The sequence below is a fragment of the Thalassophryne amazonica genome, chromosome 21 (assembly GCF_902500255.1).
Source record: "Thalassophryne amazonica chromosome 21, fThaAma1.1, whole genome shotgun sequence".
Classification (NCBI taxonomy): Eukaryota; Metazoa; Chordata; class Actinopteri; order Batrachoidiformes; family Batrachoididae; genus Thalassophryne; species Thalassophryne amazonica.
In genome coordinates this window covers 36,413,910-36,437,181 of record NC_047123.1, presented here as the reverse complement: position 1 = coordinate 36,437,181, position 23,272 = coordinate 36,413,910, and the positions used below count along the sequence as shown (strand labels likewise).

The window sequence follows — 23,272 nt, the reverse complement described above, 5'->3', positions numbered from 1 at the left end:
GGTTTGTGGTCACAGGGAGGTCATATAACATGTGTAACCTTGAGGCTGTTTTTTGGAGACAGCCAACCTGGAGGATACGCAGAGTTGGACCCACTACACAGGAGAGGGATCACATATCCCATCTGGTCTTGGAACAACTTAGCTGAAGGATGTTGTTGGGATACCTTACTGCTAGCTGGCCACTAACCAAAAGGTCAGTGGGTCAATTCCCTTGTGAGGCTGAATGTTCAAGTGCCCTTGAGCAAAACATTGAGCCCCTAATCTAATTAAGTCTGAAATCCATTTGTGTCCAAATGGAACAAAGCCAACAGGCCTGCATGCTGGTGTGATGTCATGATGTCACAGCAGCGCTTTACAATAATGTCTCACATTCACCCCATCCTGCCATACAGGAGCAACTAGGGGATTAAGGACCTTGCCCAAGGGCCTTTAGTATTTTCTGGTCAGGCTTGGATTTGAGGTGAGGATCCTCTGGTCTCAATTAACCACTAGACCATCACCTACCCCCAAGGAACTATTGGAATTAATACGACACAGGCAGCACAGATGGCCAAAAATGCAGAAAAACGCCACCTGCACCTATGACATCACTTCCATTTTACTGCAGTGATCAGTGGACATCATAAAAAAAATGGAATCTGCAAAAGCTGGTTTACAAAGCCAACTGATTTTATTGCACCACAACAGCAAGCTTACAATTATAAAAACTGACAAACACAATTACTTCTTTTCAGAACATCTGTATTTGCAATGGACTGCTGCAAACTACACTAAATATGAGTGGATCACGTCAATAAAGATCATGCAATGGTGTGCTGGAAGATTTGCTCAGGATCGTTTTTCTTTGACATTTCTGGAGAACAATAAAACAGAAAAACTATATCAGGAGACTCAGGTGTTATTAATCAGTGAGGTTTTACACATGTGATCATTTTATCATTCCGATTATCCTTATGGAAATATTTGACAGCTCTGACACACTTCTCGCTTTGAGATCGTTGACAAATTTGTGCCACTTAACTTTTATCAGATGTGATTTTTTTTTTTAATAAGCTTAGAGGAAACATTTTTAATTTCTTGTGAAACATTCTTAAAGATGTCTTGTTGATACTTGAACGATTTTTTTACTTTGAAAATTTGGCTACGTTAGAATAAAAGTGTGCATTTCCTTTAAGTATAAAATTAACCTCTCAAAATGTTTGGATGCTGCACTTTCCTAAATGCTATTGCATTTAAACCCCGTCTCACACTTCACTACAAACACAGTCCGGTTTCCCTCAGGTATTCTCCAATCAAGGAGACAGATCAATCACTCATATCCAATCAGCAGATCCTGACAGACACTGGCAGTATTTATGCAACTGGGAAAATATTAAACAACAATTGCATTATGGATTGGGCAAGGAGTCTCCCTGTGGAGTTTATACGTTTTAAAATAAAATACGTGAGAGTTGAGATCACAATTTCCCACAGACATACCTCAAAGAGAGCAGGCTCATAGTCAACACTGCCCTTTAGTGGTGCAAATCCAAGACGATTGCACAATTAAAGCCATCTTTTTGATCTCAGTGTGGTGGATATCAGATTGGCAACTGATATATGATGAATAAGAGAAAAGTCATTCTAAAAAACCAGTACTATTTTTCAGTTCATACATTTTCAAACATTTTGGTCCTTTAAAAAATATTAAAAAGAACATGACACATTACTGTGTTTTAATAAACGTTTTATATTCCATTCCAAGTTGTATTGTTCCATCCCACAGCAGGTACCAGAAAAAGACATCCAGCTCTGACTTCAACCCACAAACGGTGCCACCTTCTCCTGAATTCAGGCCATGGGTGGACACATGGATTGTAAATTTGTCCCACTGAAGCTGATTTACAGACACGTACATTATCAGTTATTCTTCTGTCTGTTCTCTCTGGAGATCTTTCTCTTGAGCTGGAGTGTCTTTAGCTGGGACATTGTGGAAAACGTCCTCCAGACCCAAACAATCTGTGAAATAGAACGCACACAAACGTGAACAGTGTCTCCTATGAGACAGTCACCGCCACATGTGGACACATTTTGCTAGAATAAAACTTACCACAATGATGACTGTGTTGAACAGCAGAGGGATCGAGTAGACCAAAGATATGAACATCCCATTGGAGTCAAAGTACTGGAAATTAGAGAAAGACCTGATAAAGAAAATGAGACTTATTGAGCACTTCAACTTCAACATGTCAAAAATTCTCAGATGACGTCAATGTTTCTACTAAAACAGTCTTACCGCCAATTCCTGGCTGCCAGCTCATTTAGATATTCAGCAGCGTACACCAGACCAACTGTGGAATGATGTAACATTTCATGAAAATGTGAGGATTAGGATCTCTTTGTAACAGCAGTTAAATTTCCTTATTTTCAACAAAAAGGGACAAGTCCATAAGCATGTACACATTTACCGTTACAAAACAGATATAGCTTCTGTACAAGACCTACCCCATACACAACTCTAACAATAGCAAACTCATCATTACCACCAAGATATGGCCACCACCATGGACAATACCCATTTAAGACACTCTTTATCATTCTTCCCTCCCTGACACTCAGCACATACTGAAAATGTTCAAACTAATTGTCTTGAAGAATGTTCAATTAAATTCAGTTCAATCTATTTCATTCATATAGCGCCAAATCACAACAAAGCTGCCCCAAGGCGCTTCACACAAGTAAGGTCTAACCTTACAAACCCCCAGAGCAAGCACACAGGTGACAGTGGTAAAGAAAACCTCCCTCTGATGATTTCAGGAAGAAACCTCAAGCAGACCAGACTCAAAGGGGTGACCCTCTAATTGTCTTATGGGTGTTCTGATTGTCTTTTTTTTTTTTTTGCCCTCTGGGTATCAGAGGTGGAGGAAATATAAGGGAGGAGACCAGATACTATTCTCTTAAAACATGTATTAACGGTGTTTTTCCCCTCAAATGGAAATTTGTTTTCATGGAAATGTGTTCCTTGTCTTTAATGCCTTTAAAAAGCAATACATCTTTGTGAAGAACTCAGAAAAGCCTTTGTGTCAAATGATCCCATAGAAGTCTTTCTTCGTATTATTATAACACAAGACTTACCCATAAGCACGAAGAGACAGATCTGCGCTCTGTAGTAACTGCAGGTCACCGCAGTGAGGAAAAGGCACACTAGATGAAACACTATCAACCCAATCAGCCAGGGCTCCGACCATTGCACCTGCAAACACATCATCACAATACCAATATGAACGTGTTGAATTTTAAGGCTACAAATAATTATTATTATACTTAAGACAAGGAGATTATGGGTTCAGTGCATCTGTTGGTTGGTTTGTTGCCAGGATTATGCAATTAATGGACTGACTTTCATGACACTTGGTGGAGGAGCAGGGTATGTGCCAAGGGAGAGCCCCTCACATTTTGATATTGATCCACATTCAAGAGCAGATTCGCAGCTGGACCTTGGACTTAACGACCACCATCTGCTGACCCAGTTATTTCCCTTGGAGATATATAAGGAGATGACAAAACTGCCTCCCCACATCATCAACCCAAAACTCAGGTCTTACTGTGTGCAATCTATAACAGGAGTATGACACCTGCTCCTGGAGAGCACCTGTTCTACTCACAAATGATTAATTAACTTTGGTGTTGACTGGCAAAGTACACCTGCGAAAACCAGCACATACTTTATTTTAGTACCTAAATTATTTTATTTCAATACACCTCATTACAGCACTATTTCAGGTTTGATATATGGGTTGCCGCGGACTGTACACTGAGCGCCCTCTGGTGGCCATTTTTGGCCGATGAAAACATCGCCGAGCTCAATACAAATACATGTAATTTGCTCGTTTTTCAAAGGGGTCAGACTCATTAATAAAGTCAATTTAATGTACAATGGTTCATTTCAGGTCAGCTTGGTATACAAATCTCATCGTTCCAGGCAGTGAGAGCCGTCAGCTGGCTGTAAGAAGCAAGCTAGAGGCAAAACAAAACCAATGCAGCCCGAGCTTGTTTTCATTGGGCGGCCAGGTGCGGAGGTACGAATTCTCGCCTTCGGATTGGCCACTTCGCCGGAGGTGATGTGGCTCCACAGCTTACAACTGTGCTTTACAAAGTTTTGACAACAATCAGTACAAAAAAAAAAAAAAAAAAAAAAACAGTTTTAAAAATGTGTTTTAAAAACGCCACCACGGGTCCAAATGTTCAATTCGCAGTAAAACTGTTAATGTACCCGTTCACGACCGAGTGACTAAGGTTAATGCAGTCTAACCTGAGGATTCGACACATAGCTTCGAAACATCAATCACATATTGCAATGCAGAAACAGAGCACTTTTGTGGTTTAATTTAATTTAGAATAGCTGCACTAATGGATTCCTGCTGTAGGCTGTGTAAATTTAAGCTAATTTTTTGAAAAGTTTCAAAGCTGTTTTAGCTAGCTAGCGACGCTTTAAAATCGAAAATGGGGACTTACAGACATAAGAAAGGCCCATATAGACGTTATTCTTAAATTGCTGAACCCGTCGATTGGGACTGACTTTATATCCTCTGCTGATTCCTCGGTCATTATTTCAGAAAACACAAAACCTGTCACCACTGTTAGCTTAGCAAACGTTTCATGAGTTCATGTAAACAGCGATTTGGCAGCAGGAAATTACGTCACATATCTACTTCCGCTTTCACAAAAAAATTATAGAATTCCAGTTTCATATCTCAAGGGATGAAACGTTATAGCCCATTATAAATATTTTGGGATCAGAAAGTGTTTAAGATCGTGTGTAGACAGAAAACAAAAGAAAAGCAACACAACTTCATAATCACGTGACCTGGTGCCTGTCAGTTCGTCTTCTTCTGTCGAGTATATTGGCGGTTTACAAACCGACACGGTGCATTACCGCCACTAACTGTTTGGGTGTTGGGCAAATGGAGAGATGAGGGAGGGGAAGAAAAAGTATATTCTATTTAATAACCCAGTACCCTTTAAAATGCAATTACAAGCAGGTGGTGTAAGTGTAGAAAAGGAAAGTAATCCCTGAAGTGTTAAATTGTTCTTCTTTGTCTGTTATGTTTGTCTCTCCAGTATCACAAGCTCCACCGTCTCCCATCTGCTGCATCTCAAACACTGACCGGTTTCATGTTTTCCAGTGATGTTCATAGTCTGATTTAAAGCTGTGTGACCTACACATAGCCGTGTGTTTACTTCTTCCATGTGACTCCATCTCCTTGATACAACCCGTCTCTGAATTTTATGTAAAAACCGACCCTTAGATTCCCTGTCCCACTGCTTTTTCCAGGCTTTGTGCATTTCTGTCTTGGTTGTTTTGACTTCAGATTTACTAAGTGGAATGTTGATCTGTGTTTCTGATTTCAGAGCTGCTTTTGTCAGCTGATGTACTGCTTCATTGGCTTCAATTCCAGAATGAGATGGGACACACATGAGACATACTGAAATATTCTGTTGTGTAGTTTAATAAGCTTTTAAGACTCTCACTGATCAGGTCTGGCCTGTAAACAGATTTACCATTAGAAATGTTGAATAACACTGTTATTGAATCTGTACAGATGACATGGTGACTGAACTTCACTTCCTCTACCCGCCACAGGGCAGCAAAATCACCAGCAGCTCCACAGAAAAGACAGTTAACTGATCTGACAGTCTTTTTAGAACTGATTCATGAAACAGTTTTCAAAATTAACCGTAAACTCATCACAATGGTTTGTAAAAGCTGCTCATTAGTAAATTTTTATTTCTTACTCCAACTCTTGCATTCCACATAGAGGTGGGAGAAAATAAAGAGAAAGAATTCTCCCAACATTCAGGAAAACAGAGGACAGGCGGTGGTTTGAGACAGTGGACACTTACACACTCAGAGGACAATGATATCTGCATCACAAGCAATAATGCTTTTATTGTGTTAATTTCATTCTCTTCAAATTATTAGGCCAATGACAATTGTTTTTACTAATTTGCAGCTTTCAAAAATAGAAACCTGCATCTTGTTTATTTCTTTTCATGTAAAATGAGCAGGAAAACAAACACAGTGATGGCTAAAGTTGGAACGGAGTTAAAGTGTCCAACACTGAGTATAGAGCAAAAGCAGAACAGACACGTCTACTGCACACCAGCATCCTTCAGAGCCAGAAACCTCTTCAGTTTGAACTCAAAGTCAAAGGGACGTTCACTAGGAGGTTTGTAGTTCCCCTTCATATTTGAGCTCAAGTAAGGAATGAGAGCACAGTTCTCCTCAAACAGGGCCAGTTTCTTTTTGTACTTCTTGCAAATGTAGTCTGGATTTCTATGGTTGAAGGCTGTAAAAAAAAAAAAAAAAAATCAGGAAACTTTATTGTGACATTGATAAAACTTTCAAATTTTCTAATAATAATAATAATTTTATTTATGTATTTTCACACCCTACAGACTGATTGCTTCATGATATCAAATGCAATGAAAGAACAAAGTCACCATAAATCGTGCTCACACACACACACACACACACACACACACACACACACACACACACACACACACACACACACACACACACACACACACACACACACACACACACACACACACACACACAATAAAGTGACTTAATAATTAAATACTTAAAGAAATCAAAGCAAACACTGAAACACATCAAAAGCATTATAAACTTTATGTTTTGAGTCTCATGATATCTTTGCTTCTTGAGCAAATTATTCATCTGCCAAAGATGCAAACATCCAAAATGCTCCATCTGGTAACAAGAAAACAGCCTCCTGGAGAACTGGGCCCAGCTTAGGGGTAGGGTTAGCCCCAGGCCCAGTTCACACTGGACGGAGTTCTCTTGTATCCATACCACAGATATATCATCCTCACTTTCAGAATGAAGGAAACAATGTTGTCTACCTTTTAGATAGAAGGCCACATAGAGGAGAGCTGATCTCTGTACGCTGAGGAAGGGATACTTTGGTTTCAAGCATCCAACGGCCGTCATTGCCTTTATGATTGGCACTGAAACACCCTAAGAAAAATGGCAGGTTAAACCTGCACACAGTACTACTGTACATACTGTAATGTACTGTACTGTAATACTGTACATACTATAATATTACTACTATTAATACTGTACATACTATAATAGTACATACTGTAATACTGTACAGTATCTTAGAGAGATATACTGTATGTACTAAACAACTGTTTTGACAGTGTGAGCCACCTGTTCCAAGTAGCCCAGTGCTGGGAGGGAGGTGAGGGGTAGAGGCTCACACAGAGGAGGGGTTTTAATGGGCAGCTTCTGGTCCCAGTAGACTTCAGGAGTCCTTGATAAATATTGTTGAACTGTTATTTATCAGGGTCAAATACTCACACAATGTCTTCATTCAAAGTAGGAGGAAGATTCCTGCTTAAAAATGAAATTATTTGCACACCTCAGAAATTTCTCCTGCTTCTCCTTTGACTCAAAAATATAGATCCGTCTTTGGTATTCCACAGCAAATTCCACTTTTCCTTGAATGAGGGTTTCATACCTACAGCAAGCAAACTTTCCATCAATCCAGACAAATGACTGACCATTATTTGATTCTGATTAAAGTTTCTATCGGTGTGACACAACTTTCTGTGCATGTTTATGATGTGATACGTGTGACACAATGGAGCCTGAGTGGCTATCAGAAGGAATATCTTGGAAAATCTAAAGCATATTTCAGATCAGAGGTTAAACCATTTTCCCAAAATTGAGATTTTTTTTTTTTTTTTTTTGGTGGGGGGGTCCTCAAGATTTTTGTACATGAGAGAGTTGACTGAAAAGTTATTATTGTGAAATGCATACCTCTGCTTTCCATCCAGATAACTGACAGGACAGAAGCCCTTCATCTCCACCTGCTGTGGGAAGCTGTTCTTCACCTGAGTTTCAGTTAGTTTCCGTGGGAGCAGATCAGGTTCAGGGAGAGCGTTTGGACAGCCAGGGATCACAAACTTATCAGGAGAGGACAGGAACAGCTGTGGTGGATCAGTCAACAGGAGAAAGTTGAGGAGAAAGATTTTTATGAGTAATACGTACCAAAAATAATATCTTAAATTTGAGAAAATATGAAAAACAACATGACATTAATAATTCAGCATGTCCACATGTGTGTATAAGTGTCTACATTGACCTGTAAATGGTCAACGCTGCACATGTTGTAATAGCGTCTGCTGTACTTTGCCGAGTACACCAGGTACTTGACATCACAACAGTCCACCAGGTGGTCAAATGAAGCCAGACAGACGGGACAATAATGACCAAACTCTCCAAGATGATCCTGCAGCTCTTTGGGTGTGATGCACATCCTGTTGATGCAGGCTGCTTGGCCTGAAAAATCAACCAGCTAAATCAGCAAATTTTGAATTTAATGTGGATTTTAATTTTTATTTTACATTATTTTAACATCTCAGGCCATATTCGTTGTTTGGAATCATACAAAACCAAATCAACGTCTCCAGTCTCCAGTTTTGTTTGTTACCTTTGCTGATTCTTTCCACGTAGCTCTGGATGGATTTAATGCTTACGCGAAGCTCCTCCACAATCTTATTCCAGAGCCACCATGTGTTCTTTAATGCATCAAGCACAATCCAGTTCCTGTATTGCTGCTGGAAATGTTGTCTCACATGATCCACCTCCTGCTTGTAGCACGTGTTACGAATGTAGTGGATCTCTCTGCTGTCATGCATGAGGTAAGGTCTACAGTCAGAGGAGGCACAACAGGTCACACTTTAGACAAACATCTGTCCCTCAGTCAGTGTATTTGTATCAAATGGTGATTCCCAAATACATAAAACATGTTTGTATAAGTTGTGTGCATGCATGTGCATGTATGTTCACTGACTTGTTGGGTTTCTTCTTGTCCGCCAAACCTCTTTTCAGAATCTCCACTGTGTCCAGCTCCAGCTCCACAACAATCATGGGGAGGATGCACAGAGTCGCCATCACCTGCGCTTGCTTCAGTGTCATTGGAAAGCCATCCAGAACGTATCTGGAAGGTGCAAGTAGTGTCTCCATAAATGTTGACTCAAAGGCCAAATATCAGGCACCATGAATTCATGACTTTATAGCTTTTCTATTAAATTGTAACTTATTTTTATAACAGTTTAGGGAACAGATGTTGATATTTAGATTTAGGAGACGGCTTTATTTATACTATGAGTGTGCTTGTGATAATTGGTGTGATATACCACGATATAAGTGCATCCTGCAAAATACAGCAGTTCAAAATCTGATCCTGAGTGTGTCCAGCGTTTGTTGTGTCACCAGTTATACAGCGTCACGGTGGAGTACAGCAGAGAAGGATTTTTCTTTAAAGTTAGGCATGGAATTTTACTTAGTTTTCCAGAAGCCACATGGAAGACTCTTAGGCCTCGATCTGATCTGTTATCTTGTATGAAAGCAGTATCTTGTATGTGCCACTCCATAATGAACCGGCATGACGGGGTCATTTTCAATATTCTGACCACAAGCTCCAAAGATAGTTCTTCAAATGAAGGTGTTACCTTCATGGAAGTAAATTAAACTATTGTGGTGTCATGTTTCCCAGAAAAGTGTAATTATAAGATTTCTTTTAAACTGAAAAATGACATTTCCTTATTCATTTATGAAATCAAAACCTTTTAACTGAGGATGGGGCAGTACTTAAGAGCCTTTCAGACAACATGCTTCTTTGCTTGCCTCCTCCTTTCCTTAGTGACTTGATTGAGGAGGTATGCAAGGAAAAGAGAAAACATTTCAAAGGAATAATGTAGCAGCTCACCCGTCCTCACAAACGGGATGAAAGGAGCATGAAAGAAGACAAGAAGAACACAGCTGCTGTCTTACCCTCTCGTGCTGCAGACTGAGTTCAAAAGCACCACTGCCACACACTGAATGGCCAGTTCATCAGGTACTGACAGACCCTGGGAGAGGTGCGTTTTCATCTGCACAGCCAGAGCTGTGTGCTCCTGAGTGTCAAGCACCCAACGTATAGCATCACCAATGGACAGCCGCACCAAGCCATACTTCTTAGCAAACAGCTGGGTCACTGATGAGGTTCAGCATGGAAAGAGCAATGAGTGAATGGTCCATTCTCACGGCTCTCACGGCTAATCAACGACAACAAATGGATAGTTTTCTTGCTTACCAGTTGTCTTTCCAGATTTGGGTGGTCCAACAACAGCAAACATGATAGGGAAGGAAGAAGCAGGTCTGGGCTGCTTCAGGTATTTCAAAGGGTTCAGCATAAACCTCTGGCAGTTCTCTTTTGAGACAAAGAAGTAGATGTGCTGGTGGAAGAGCAATGGGTATGTCATACAGATTGGCCACTGCTGTGGTTGGATCAACTCTCCCTCTTCATACTGCAAGAGAAGGATTTATTTATTTATTTAAACTGAGCATTAAACTTTTCACCTGTACAGACAAAGGTTGTTGCATTTGTAATGTTCTAGAGTTCTGTTTAACAATTTTTAAAAATAATTTCAGATTCCATAAAGAGAAGGTTTTTATTACTCCTGAGTCATTCCCACCTTGATTGGATCCCAGCAGCCAAAGGCGCTGTAGAACTTGTAAGAGGAGGACAGGAGTTTATGTGCCAGGTGGTTTGAAATGATATGGCATTGTTGGAAGAGTGACTCCCTGTTGGTCCTGAGTGCCTGAAGTTTTTTGAACAGTTGACACTGAACGAATCGCGGCTTGTGGGAAGCACTGACTGACACCTTCGGTACGTTATGTTCACTTAGGAGCTCCTGATAATAGCAGATGGAAAATATCAATGTGTAAACAGACAGATTAAATGTCAGAACTCAGCCAGAGTTAAATGTCGGTGTTGTGAGATTTTGTTGAGTCACCTTGATTATTTTCCCACAGGAGACATTTTTCACAGATAAACAATTTCAAGTCAGCAAACACAGGGATCAATTTCATCACAGTGAACCAAATGCATGAGCACATTAGGTGAACGATACCGTTATAGTCAGACGTTTACATACAGCTATCATGGACCTGAATATCACTTCACTACTGACCACAACTGTAGGTCACCATAATAACGCGGCCAACAACAAAATGTTCATATCAGTGTTGGTAGCATTAATGTTTGTACTTCCACAAAATAACAGCCTTAAAACTTATAAGGTGTGTATTTGTACCATCACAATGATGAGTTCGTTTTTGTCTGCCTCAAAATTCTCTTCTAATCCCATCTTCATCCTCTCAGTAGCTGCCTCCTCTGTTTCCTCAGGCTTCTCATCTTGATAATCCTCTGCAGGCTGGAACTCCTCCAGGAGCATGGCCTCTATATTTTCCTCCACAGCTGTTTCTTCATCCTCACTTTCTTCTTCACCGTCCTTCAAATCCTGAGATAGATGATTGGGGTTAGAAGAAAACAGATCATACCCAGTGATTAAGAGGGGATGAAGATAGTTGTAATGAGGTTGTTTCCTCTTTCAAGAAGGTCATGTTTTCACCACTGTTTTCTTGTTTGTTTGTCAGCAGAATATCTCAAAATTGCATGAACAAATTTCAATGAAATTTGGTGGAGATGTAGGAACTGAATCAAGAGCATAGTTAAATTTTGATGCAGGGGTGTATCTTCATTTTTGATCACGAGTCTCTTGATCCTGATCCTGGCTTTGATATTTGATGTTTGATCCTGACTGCTCTGATCCTGATTAGTTCAATGATCAGGCTCAGAGGTCATGGTCCACCCATTGATCTTAATTTCTTTGATTACAGGATGACAAACAGTAATGAAAAAAACAACCATCAACAAAATCAAACCAATCAGCAACTAGGCTCAAGGCTCAGTGATCAGAATCAAAGGTGAGAATCAAAGTTCAGCAATGAGAGTCACAGTGACCAGGTTCAATTTACCTTTGGTTTGTCGGTTGTATGGGATAACTCCGCCATGAGTTCAGCTCTTCTCTTGGCAATCTTCTTTTCCTGTAGCAGAACCAATATTTATATGATTATTTATAAATATAGTTTTAGAAGTTAATCTCCCTGCATCACATTCTACATGTTATATATATTCTGCTGTATACACAGAAAACAACTGCGCATTAGTGGACTTGAACCCAGGTCCTTGTGGCTGTGAGGCAAGAGTGGTAACAATTATGACATCATGCTGCACATGTGATGAACACTGATTTGCTAAAAATAAAAATAATAAAAGCAAACAAGTACAAACCAGACACTCCAATGTTCTTCTCTCATTCTAGGCAAATGGCTACAATAAAGTGTTTCCATAAAAGCAGCTCACCAGAATCTTTTGACGTAGATCCTGTGCCAGCTTCACCTGCTCGCCGCGTCGTTTGGATCGCTCACACCACTTCTCCAGGTATGATGGCAGCAGACGTTTGACGATGTCTGCAACTTCCACCTCCATGACAACAACAATGTCAGGAAAGAGTTGATGTTCCACCATGTAAAGAAGCTCCTCAGAATTACCAGGGAAGCCTTCCAAGACAAAACCTGCAGACCTACAAAACCATCCACAAACAAAAACTTACCGCATGAAGGCCAGGGGCAGAAACATACTAAAAGCAGGCAGAAAACTTCTCCTTCATACAGGAAAGTACTGTAACTCACAACCATGATGATTGGTGAAAAATAGTACAGGCTTCTTTTGAACAGGAAATGAGCTTCTGTCCCATTCAAAAAAGTTTGAATATCTTTAAATCACTAAATATCTCTCACTCACTAACACACACAGTGAAAAAATAAGTGTTTCTTTGTCTGATTTAATTATATACAACAGCTGCACATTATCAGAATGTTTCCAGATAACATAATTTTCTTGTACAGCTCAACTAGATACAGACAAATAATACATCAGTTGGATGCATTATGATCATGTATGACCAATGAACATAACATAACTCAGTCATGTAAATCTAAGTGATATTTTGTCCTACTTTCTTTTTTCTTTTCAGTTTATGTAGAAGAGGAAATGTGCATGTATATTTATACAATTACATGTACGGCTCCTGTTTCCAGAATGGCGCGATCACCATGTTCAGGATCTCTGCAGTCAGTGGCTCTCCATTAGAGAGGTAGGCTTCTATTGCTTTTTCCTCACTGGTCAGCGGCTCTTCGAGCTGTAGACAGATGCCACATCAACACTCATTACTGCACTGCTTCAATGTCAAATATCATATTTTACCCATTAATAAGAGCTATTTACAAATTTGAGATTGACATTGTGGCAAACAGATGTTTTTGTGAAATCATTCAACGGTGACTTTACTACATGTTATTGGTGTGTAAAAGTTGAAAGCAACTGGGCTTCCTGTTGGTCTTCAAGACATTTGACAACTCATACAAGTGATGTCTTCAGTTTTATAAAGGTAAGAGGAACTGGGGAGGTGAAAGACACCTCCTGTCGCTTCATTGCTCTCCAAGCAGACTACAGATGCCGAACACAAACCCAAAAGGTTTCTGGAGACAAGTAGACTTTAAAGTTAGCAAAGTGTATTAAAGGTGTCCAAGCAGTCCAGCTGCTGTAAATTCTTAGAGATCTTTTCTGTGGATGACTAAGAACCCTTGCTGAAAGACATGTTACTGAGTATTACTACTTACACAAAATCTGTCACATGTAAAACACTGGGAACGCAGCCACAGAAAAGTCTGATCAAATCTGACCTCTGTGTCGTGCACGTTGATAGAGGCGTCCTCTGTCACCTCCTCATCCTCTCCCCTTAGTTCCTTCATCAGAGCCTCAATCTCCTCAGCAGGCAACTCCTCTGGAAAGGCAACCTCACTGGCATGAGGCACCTGCTGCTGTGTTTTGGCCATGATGAACTCTTGGAGTAGCTCCCGGAACTGAATATGGAAGATGCCAAATTTCTGAGCAAGCCATTTTCCATGAGTGGTTTTACCTGATCCCCGTGTGCCAAGCATCAGGATCCGGAGGGCAGGAGGCTTAGATAATAGAGGATAAAGAGCATGTTAAAACTTTAATTTCTGTGACCAGCATTCTCTTTTCTGTATTAGTTTGTACCTTAAGAGGTTCTGTTTGTGCAACAAACTGTTCAGGCTTTTGAATGAAGCAGTCCCTGGATTCTGTACTGGAGAAGTAATAGGTCTTCTCGCGGTACTTGGCTGCAATTTTATCTGTACAAGGCTGCAGAACTCCAAGATTTTTAAACGAAACAGGGCAGAAGTGAAGAGTATCACCCAGTATTCGCCTGGCTTTTCGGTCATCCTGGTTTTGTTGAGGAGTAGAACAAATCAAAGTGTGAACATTTTTGTGCTCTTATGCAGCAGTGTGGTCAAAGCAGCATCAACAATAAAGCTTTTGCAAAACACAAGATTCTGTTTTATCACTTCTGAAAACACAGTCAAGATCATCAGTGTATGACTAAATTTACGTTAGGATAGCGTAAAGGTTTTTTTTCCAAGAGTAAAATCTAAAAAAAATAACTGATTGAAGTAAATAGGCTTTTCTTTTTTCTGACTTCATTCTCTTCTTCTGCAGAATCATCGTCATCACTGCCTTCCTTTATTTCCTCGACTTCCTCCAGCTCTGTTAATGCCTTGTTATCCTGATCCTCCTCGTCCAGGTCCACGCCTGACAGCTCCCACGCCACATAGCTGAAAGGTTCTGAAGAACACAAATGCAAACAGGACTTTCAGGATTTTTATTTTCCCTGCCAAATGAAGCTTGTTTTGAACAACAGGCACTTTAAAATAATGCCAACCTGCATAAAACTAATACATATCTAAGATTTTACATATTTACATTTTAAAAGGTGCATAAATGCCATTCTTTAACATGTGTCACATAAATTATAATGTCAGCAGTAATTGTAGTTACTGCCCCAGTGATTATATCAGTAAAACTTTAAAATACATATGTGACCTTCATCGTGCCCTTGCCGGATTTGAATGCTGTCACCAAAACTCAGCCCCTGACAGAACTATAACACACACACACACACACACACACACACACACACACACACACACACACACACACAAAAAGGTAAATATATGTCCTCGGTCTGCACCTTTTTTAATGGGGTTTTTGCACTTTCTGTGAGGTAAAGGCTGAATTTGACAACAACACTGTGATCAAGCTACAGACTTAGCAGCAAAAAGCTGGTCACGAATAGCTGTTAAGGATTTAAAGTGATCTGAGTTACAACCATTTGAGATCACATTATGGCTCGGGTGATCCTTTGGGTATAACGCCACAAAAGCCAAAACATTCAGCAAAATGTATCTATGATGTCTTGTTATAGTGACCTACTGTCTCTTGATAACATTAATTTATCATCATCTCAATAAAATCTACAAAGACCCAAAAGCACATGGTAACCTCTGGCACAGCAGTACTTGGTAATAAATAATAGTAGTAATAAATGTACTGCTGGCTAACACTAACAGTTAAGTGCACTGGCTGTTTGTGCACACATAAAAATCAACAACACTCACTCTGCATATGAGAGATCATTTCTTCACACAGCTCCGTCAGACTCTTTCTGCCAATCTCCACTACAGTGTTTTCCACCGTTAATGACGACTCCATGCGCTCCCACTCCTTCACAAAGTGTTTCAGCTGCAGCGTGTACTCATTCATCTCTGGGACGTCTGGATCACCAAAGTCCCATTTATCAGGTAATGTCAGTGTTTCTGAAGAAAAAGAAAAAAAACATAGTAATCTAGGAAAAAGTGTTTTTTTTTTAGATTCATGTTCATTTTTTTTGACAATCACATGAAGCATAATTCTTTTCATACAGAAGCACCCATAGATGTTATCTAAGCATGTGTGGCTGAAGTATGAAGATTCATTGTCTCCTTCTCCGAGTTACTGTGCGGCTTTGTAGCATTTGTTTCTTTGTGTGTCAGCAGGCTATCACACAAAATCGTGAACAACGTGAAATCTGGTCTCGAGTGAATTTATTATTTATAACTGAATCTGTGCAAACCTGAATAAATAAATAAATAAATAAACGTGTGACAAAAATGGCACACCTTCTTGGATAATGTTGGGATTCTCAGTGCTGTCCTCAGGCTGCTCTGGGGTTTCTGAACAGGATGACAGAAAAAAAAGCAGTTATCCTGGTGCAGGAATTTAGGGTCTTATACTGTGTGCAGACAAACTTATAAATAGTACCTTCAGTTTGTTCTGCAATTGTTTCTGTATTTGAGAGTGACTCTAGCCGCTCAGCTTTGACCGCTGACTCTTCATGTTCCCTATAATTTCCACATAGACAACAGAAAATCATGCATAAAATTTCTGATCAAATTTTAAACTTCACCTAAGGACCTTCATTCCACATGCACTCACGTGAACGTTTTCTTCTTTTCCTGCTGCTGCTCTTGAAGCCTCTTCATTATTGCTGTATCCACACTCTGCCTGTTTGCCTTGTACAGTCTGCTCAGTACTGCTCAACACATTGACGTGCAGCTATGAGGACTTCACACGTGTGGCACATCACGTTTTTTCACTGAAACCTCTACCAGACGTACAGTGCTAGGTAAACATATGTGACCCCCTTTAACTTTTACAAATTTTAATTGCTTTATGATGTCAAATACGTATAACATAAAAGAACTCAGGCATCACCCATGACAGCTTGGCGTCTGTTGCTGTGATCGGAGAAACTGTGCATCTTTTCTGTTTCATCAGCATTTATCCAACTTCATGCTGGAATGGAACAGGGGAGGATTTTCTGAAAAAGACTGTTTGCTAGAAGGCACATGTGAGATTCAAGCCTAGATTTGACTTGTATATGAAAATCCTTCGCTGCTCCACTGTGCCATAAAGCTGTGACTCTGCGTGGAACAGAGAAAGGTTGCACTACGTTTCTTCAGTTGCAGCCACACACTCCTGTAACTCTTTAGAGCTGTCATGCTGTCATGGGCATCTTGGTGGCTTCCCTCACTTGTCTCCTTCTTGCACAATTCACTCAGGTTTTGAAAACTGCCTTTTCTAGACAGATGTACCACACAGTACGATACTGTTTGTTTTTCTTCATGATTGATGTAAATGAAGTCTCAGACAGTCAGTGAATAGGAAATGTTCGTGTTTCCATCCTCTGACTTTATTTCATGCCATGTTGTAGATGTTATTTCACTGTGAGTTTAAAGGGCCTAATTCTTGGAATTTGAAGTTAAAGAAACTTTAAACATTTTTTTTTCTCTCTTTAGTTTGTTTAATTTGATGTCATAAAAAATTTAATGTGTAAAAGCTGAAGGGGGTACAAACCTTTTCCCAGCACTGAAAATGAAAATCATATCAAAGAGTTTGCAGTTATTTATCAGACCTTGGTGTCCATCTGTGTCTTGGAGACAGAACAGGATGTCTGGCAGGATTCCAGCTTGCTCTAATGCTTCCATTTGGGAAACATTGTTTGGAAAGTTGTCGAGTACCCAGCCGGTTTTGACCTCAGCCTCAGTGTTCTCTTCCTCAATCTGAAACATTAACATTAACCTTCAGAAAAAGTATCTGTTAAAAAAAAAAAAAAAAAAAAGAATATTTCAGCATTTAACAAACCTCTTTTATACGTTTCTCTAGTAGCTCAGCATAAAAGCTAGTTGGATGCACATTTGTGTTTTTGGCTTCTTCTATTGCTGTTTCATCCAGGTGTTTCACCTCTGGATAATCTGCTGTCACTGAGAACAGCAGAAAGCATTTGTACAAAAATACTATGATGACAAGACTTGCACAGCGATCACCACAACTCTGAAATAAAACCAACGAATTTAAACATAATGGAGATTCCGAAAAATGTGCCAAAATGCTACAATATGGTCACAATTGTAAGTAATACGTCGCATTTCACTTTACTCTGTAAGAAATCCATAGTACATTTTGAAGAGCTTATTTGTTTTATACAAGAAAATACCATGTAATCGTTCAGGTATTGGTGAACATACTGTAATGGCTGCACTGAGCTTAACTTACTTAAATCCTGACCCTCATCTAACTCCATCTTCAGTGTGATTTCCTCTGTGGCAATCTGCGTGGTGTCTTCTTTGAGTTTGTGTGACTCTGTTTTGGTAACATCTGGAGGCATCAGTGCCTCTACATTAAGTACCACTGCTCTGTAGTGTTGGGCGAGAAGCTGACAGAGGGCACTCTTCCCGGCTTGTTTGGGCCCAATGATGGAAACCTTGCAAGGGGGTCTGGGCATTGGAGGTAGCAAGTATGGTCGGGGGTTTGAAACAAACTTCTGGAATGCCTCTGGACATGAAAGGATGTATATTTTGTCCTGAAAGCTGTACATGGGATACACACAAGAGTCAGATGACAGTTTTTTTTCATCATCTCAGTCAATTCTGCCACTTAAAAACAAAGGCGTTAAAGCACTCACCCAACACAAAATTCGGGCTTGCCCTGGATGATTTTGCCCTCTTTCAGAGCAACAGGGCAGGTTCGGCCCCAGCGACTCCTTCTCCACCTAAAGCTAGGGGCCACAGTTCTGGTAGAGCACATAATTCTCAGCAGCTCTTCCTGGAAATGAGATAATATCACCAGTAAGATGGCCTTCAGCCTGTGAGATATTCAGTTCTTCTCAGTGTCCCTTTACCCATCAAAACCACAATAGGTTTGAAATGTGTTGCATTTTTTCAGACTTTCCACTAAAGCCATATGTGGTCATCAAAATTTAGTCATACCCAAAATTTAATTAATCAACACATTGTATTGATATTCTATCTGGAGGCTCCACAATGGGAGACTGGCATGGGCTGAATAACTGTGAAGGCTTCATAAGCCCAGCAGTTCTGGGCAGTCACAATTTCTGTCACATATTTCTTTGCCTAGGTAGGAACAGTTCATAAAAGCAGAAGCAATTTGGCAAATAATACAAATCATTTGCCTGTGCATAGGGCAAGATTTTAAGTCACAAATACATTAGGTACAGCATAACTCTAGGTTAAAATGTCTAAACTAGACAGAAAAAATAAGACTATACACTAAATAATGTCATTATTGGATAACCGTGTCAATATCGTCGGGTAATCCTTCATTCATTCCGTCATCCTGGTAGAGTTGTATAGGAACAGCAGCAGGCTTTAGTCCCAAGAATCCAAGCCGGAACTTCACAGACTGCAGACAAAGCATTCAATGACAGGACAACACCATGTGAACTTCATCACATATAATATGACCCCCTCAGTTTAAGTAAGAATTTTTTTTTATCATATTTTGGTGTCAGTATGTTGTTGTGAGTTATACAATTTTATCGAGGATCTGTCTATTTAACACAGAACACATTTAATCATCATTTGGCTGTCTGATAGATACACTTATTAATGTGTGAGTCAAAGCTGAACACAATGCAAGTAGAATGAATATAATGCTACAATATAAGGATGGCTACACCCTGGGCACAGTATCAGCACAAGCAGGAGATCTTGACACGTCAGTGGTGAACTGCTGTGCTATTGACAGCTGTTTCAAAGCAAGTGTCTGCCATAAAACGAGGAGTGGCGGAGGTCTTACTGAGTGCAGAGCATCAGGTGTGTCTTGTCCATCCAGCTCCAAAACATAGAGGGGGTGTTGTTTAGCGATGTAGTCCTAAAAACAAACAAACAAAAACACAAATTTAACCTAAAATAATCAGCCTTTTCAAGCTAAAACACAGAAAAGAGAGATGGAACTTTCAACAGTAAGGGCCCTATCTTGACAACAGATGAAAAAAATGAGATGCGCAGGTGCATAGGGATTGGATTTACCATATTTCTGAGGCATGAATGTGTTATAGTCCAGATGTAATGTCAACCTATCACCACACTCAGTTAACTGTGGCCACCAAAGTTCACTGAGGTGAAGAAGTAGTAAGGTGAAGTTTTAAAAAATTTTTATGTGTTTATTCTTATTTTATGTAATGGTTGTTTTGAATAAACTTTTGTTGTATATTTTACAGTATATAATGTCACCTGTCTCTCAGGGGGAGGGGCAGTGGGGGCATGACAGTGGGTTTTTATTCACATACAAAATAGCTTCACATTTTGGTGAAGCATTTTGACTGCTGTGTCCCTAAGAACACACCTCCAGTGGTCTGAGGATAGTATCCTTGTATGTGGTGATTCTGAGAAATGCATTGCTGGTTGAATTCTCTGGTGTCCAGACCATCTCCTCCATAAAAGTATCATGATAGTCCTCTTCTTTAGCCTGCAACTGGAGAAACAATAAATAACATAAAGAACATGTTGCCCAGCCTGTCTGATAGGTATACATTTGATTTTAACATTTAAAAGCCTTTTTGATCTATATTTTGTATTATATTTTAGCTTATGAAAAACCACTTCTAACAGGACCTTGACATTAAAAATTTTTTCCAATGTAAAAATTTGTGGAAGTGGAAAATAGTGTTAGTGGAGGTTTGTGCTCTACGAGCACTGTGCTCTAGTTTTACATTGCAACTGTGATTGTTTTTTTTGTAAATAACTTTATTTATTGTGCCATCTCTTTCACGGTGAAGACAAAAAATGTTCAACCTTGCGGAAAAGTCTTTTTCAATTACCTGGTCTTCTTCTTTGTCCTCATCATTGACTTCTTTGTTCACCCTCTTCTGAAACTGTTCTCTGATGTATAACTCTCCCGTCTGACAGTGTTGCCTTACAAGCGACAGCCGCTGGATTAGGTCACTGTCGGTGTACTGGGTGTAATGTTCATGATCAAATTAATCAGAAACTGAACCATTAAGAAAGACCCAACAAATATAATTTCAATACAATTCAGAGATGAAAACCTTGATGTTGATGATAAAATCAGGGCTTAACTTGAGATTTTTGATCAGTTCAATCTGGTCTTGAATCTTCAATTCCTCTTGTGACATGAATGGCAAACAGCTCAGTACATAGCCTGTACCACAACACATTGTTCCATCAACAAGTTACTGTGTATGTAACCCTTTTCTGATGGTCACACAGTGAGGAGGATTTTTAAGATCATATCAGTACAAATCCAAGGAAGCCATACAGTGAAATATGAACCAAACTTTTCACAATTTAGCTTTAAAAATTAATTTACTGTGCCACAATTAATTCAAAGCATAGGGTAGATGCAGTAGATGACTGGACTGTTATGTGTTTTATTCTTTTTTACATGTATAATACACCTGCAACTGTAGCCCACTGATTGTCAGGTCATTGGTGTCTTCTACTCAACAAAAGTGAAATGTATATGTATCATTTTCTTAGTATTCCTATGTTATTTTCTGAAGTGGCAAGAAACATTTAGTAATTTTCACAAACATTTCATCAAATCATAAGATCCAAAAAGCTACACTGTTTGCATTTTTACCATATATTTATTAAAATTTCTTATGACACAGTAAATGAATATATTTCATGAAAAAATAAGATGAAAACATTTCAGTGTATTTCTTCACTTTATACTGAAGTTTGTGTTAAAAATCTTGAATTATATAGTGCATTCCCTTTCATATACACAGTGTGCAACACAGTTTGAAAACAGAAAGAAAATCTGAATCCACAAAGCATTATTTACCATAGTGCTCCACGTCTGGTGAGTTCAGTCTGGCAAGAATGAGCTGGAGCACTACATTCTCTGGTATACTTCTTCCCTCACTTAAAATTTTCAGCATCTAAAATGTTCAGAAAATGATGCAAACATAATAACGATATATCAGTTTTTAAAAGTGCACAAAAGGACAGCTATATGGCTTTTCTTTTGACTGCAAAATACATTACCTCTTTGCCTTCTTTTGTTTGATTTTGGATGTGCATATTGAGCAGATCTGTATCTGAAACAGTATAATGTAATACTTAATGAGAAATATCTGCAGTGATTTACATCTTTTGATACAGGGCAAAAATACAGCAGTAGTACTTACCATCAATCAAGATACAGTTCCAAGATGCTGAGATTTTTTTGGCCAGGGTTGATTTGCCAACACCCTGCCATGTATTAAAACAACAGTTTGTTATGAATGCAATTGAACAAAACATGTAAAAATATTCTGCGATTTTCTTTAGGAGTGACAAGGATGGACAGGATTAGGAATGAACACATCAGAGGGACAGCACAGGTTGAACGGTTTGGAGACAAGAATGAGATGATGTGGACATGTGCAAAGGAGGGACCCATAGGGAAAAGGATGCTGAGGATGGAGCCACCAGGCAGGAGGAGGTTTATGGATGTACTGAGGGAGGACATGTTACAGATGAAGATGCAGAGGACAAGGTGAGTTGGAAACGGATGAATTGCTGTCATGCCCCCTAGCGGGAGTAGCTAAACATAACAGTAGTGTGTGCTGGACCCCCTGTGTGTTTGTGGTACAGTCTGTGAAAAAAGGCAAGGACAGGAAGTCGTGACAAAGTGATTTGAGTGTAGGAACTGATCATGAACAAAGAACGACATAAACAGATCAGAGATCAGGGTGTCAAATAATGAAGAGCAAAGGGGAAAAAAGAAACTGAGCTGAAAGCATCTGTCCTTTAGGAAGTACAAGTGCAAGAGCTTTGGAGACAACAGAGGAATACCTCAGAGACTACTGCATTCACATATTTCTGGTATAACAACAGTCGTACATTTTAGTGGTATTACATCTCATTTGTGCATGGAGCGCAGAAAAAGCTGAAAATGTTTGTTTCATGAGTGTGCAGTTTACTGAGCCGCACACCATGACCGTGAACGCAGCACAAGAACCAAAAGAGCCCACTCACTAAAATGAATAAATATTACCATTAGATCTATATCTTATATATAGATATTAAACAGAGAATGGCAGACATCAATATTAGTGATGCTAGAACAGTGGGTTTGGTGCTTTTCTGCAATAAATGATTAGTTTGAGGCTATGGCTTCAAAATCATGTTGCAGTGTGCCGCTTCTTTTACCGGTCGGCCCACAATGATGAAGCAGGTGGGTTTGGACAGAAGACTTTCTCTTTCAGCTTCATCTTCTAGCAGGCTGTCCACTAAATTATCCGTGTGAGCGTCTGCAGACTGTCGGTGCACAAAATAAAATTACAGTCCTTTTTACTATATCCGGCTTAAAACATGAAAAACTTAGAAAAAAATCTACCCGTTTCATCGCTGCATTCTGCGTCGAATCACAAAGGTTATGGAATGTACAGTTCCGGAAGGCTAAAAGTTGTTTTTGTTTTAAGTGTCGCAAATGTTAGCCGAAAGTCTGGAGCGCAGGTCACCATGGCAACGGCAACAACGGAAGTCGGAGAGGTAGGTGGAGAAATCGTCTTTTTTTTCCTGTGTGAAAATATCAGTTTATTTTCAAATACTTAAATCAGTTTTAATTCACAATGTTTTGAAAATAAAAAG

The 23,272-nt window shown here is 39.5% G+C and overlaps 2 protein-coding genes across 2 annotated transcripts; both read right to left on the bottom strand.

The window, feature by feature from the left end:
- Positions 1–653: 653 nt before the first annotated feature.
- tmem18 (transmembrane protein 18) lies at positions 654–4,687 on the bottom strand. Its single transcript, XM_034162653.1, has 5 exons — positions 4,495–4,687; positions 3,115–3,232; positions 2,276–2,330; positions 2,090–2,183; positions 654–1,998 (listed from the first exon to the last, which is right to left on the bottom strand). Exons 1-5 carry the CDS (start codon positions 4,585–4,587, stop codon positions 1,900–1,902), a joined length of 459 nt encoding a protein of 152 aa, XP_034018544.1. The 5' UTR covers positions 4,588–4,687; the 3' UTR covers positions 654–1,899.
- Positions 4,688–6,113: 1,426 nt separating this feature from the next.
- On the bottom strand, positions 6,114–23,111 carry ak9 (adenylate kinase 9). Its single transcript, XM_034162177.1, has 33 exons — positions 23,019–23,111; positions 22,832–22,939; positions 21,826–21,889; positions 21,683–21,735; positions 21,480–21,576; positions 20,719–20,831; positions 20,491–20,625; positions 20,016–20,144; positions 19,467–19,541; positions 18,963–19,070; positions 18,334–18,473; positions 17,925–18,238; positions 17,514–17,632; positions 17,284–17,431; positions 15,449–15,646; positions 14,470–14,615; positions 14,013–14,216; positions 13,655–13,933; positions 12,989–13,110; positions 12,273–12,492; positions 11,885–11,953; positions 11,161–11,367; positions 10,540–10,758; positions 10,158–10,371; positions 9,857–10,058; positions 8,874–9,020; positions 8,511–8,728; positions 8,163–8,359; positions 7,838–8,007; positions 7,437–7,535; positions 7,226–7,328; positions 6,913–7,027; positions 6,114–6,329 (listed from the first exon to the last, which is right to left on the bottom strand). The coding sequence occupies exons 1-33, from the start codon at positions 23,025–23,027 to the stop codon at positions 6,133–6,135; spliced, it is 4,938 nt and encodes a 1,645-aa protein (XP_034018068.1). The 5' UTR covers positions 23,028–23,111; the 3' UTR covers positions 6,114–6,132.
- Between the last annotated feature and the right edge of the window lie 161 nt (positions 23,112–23,272).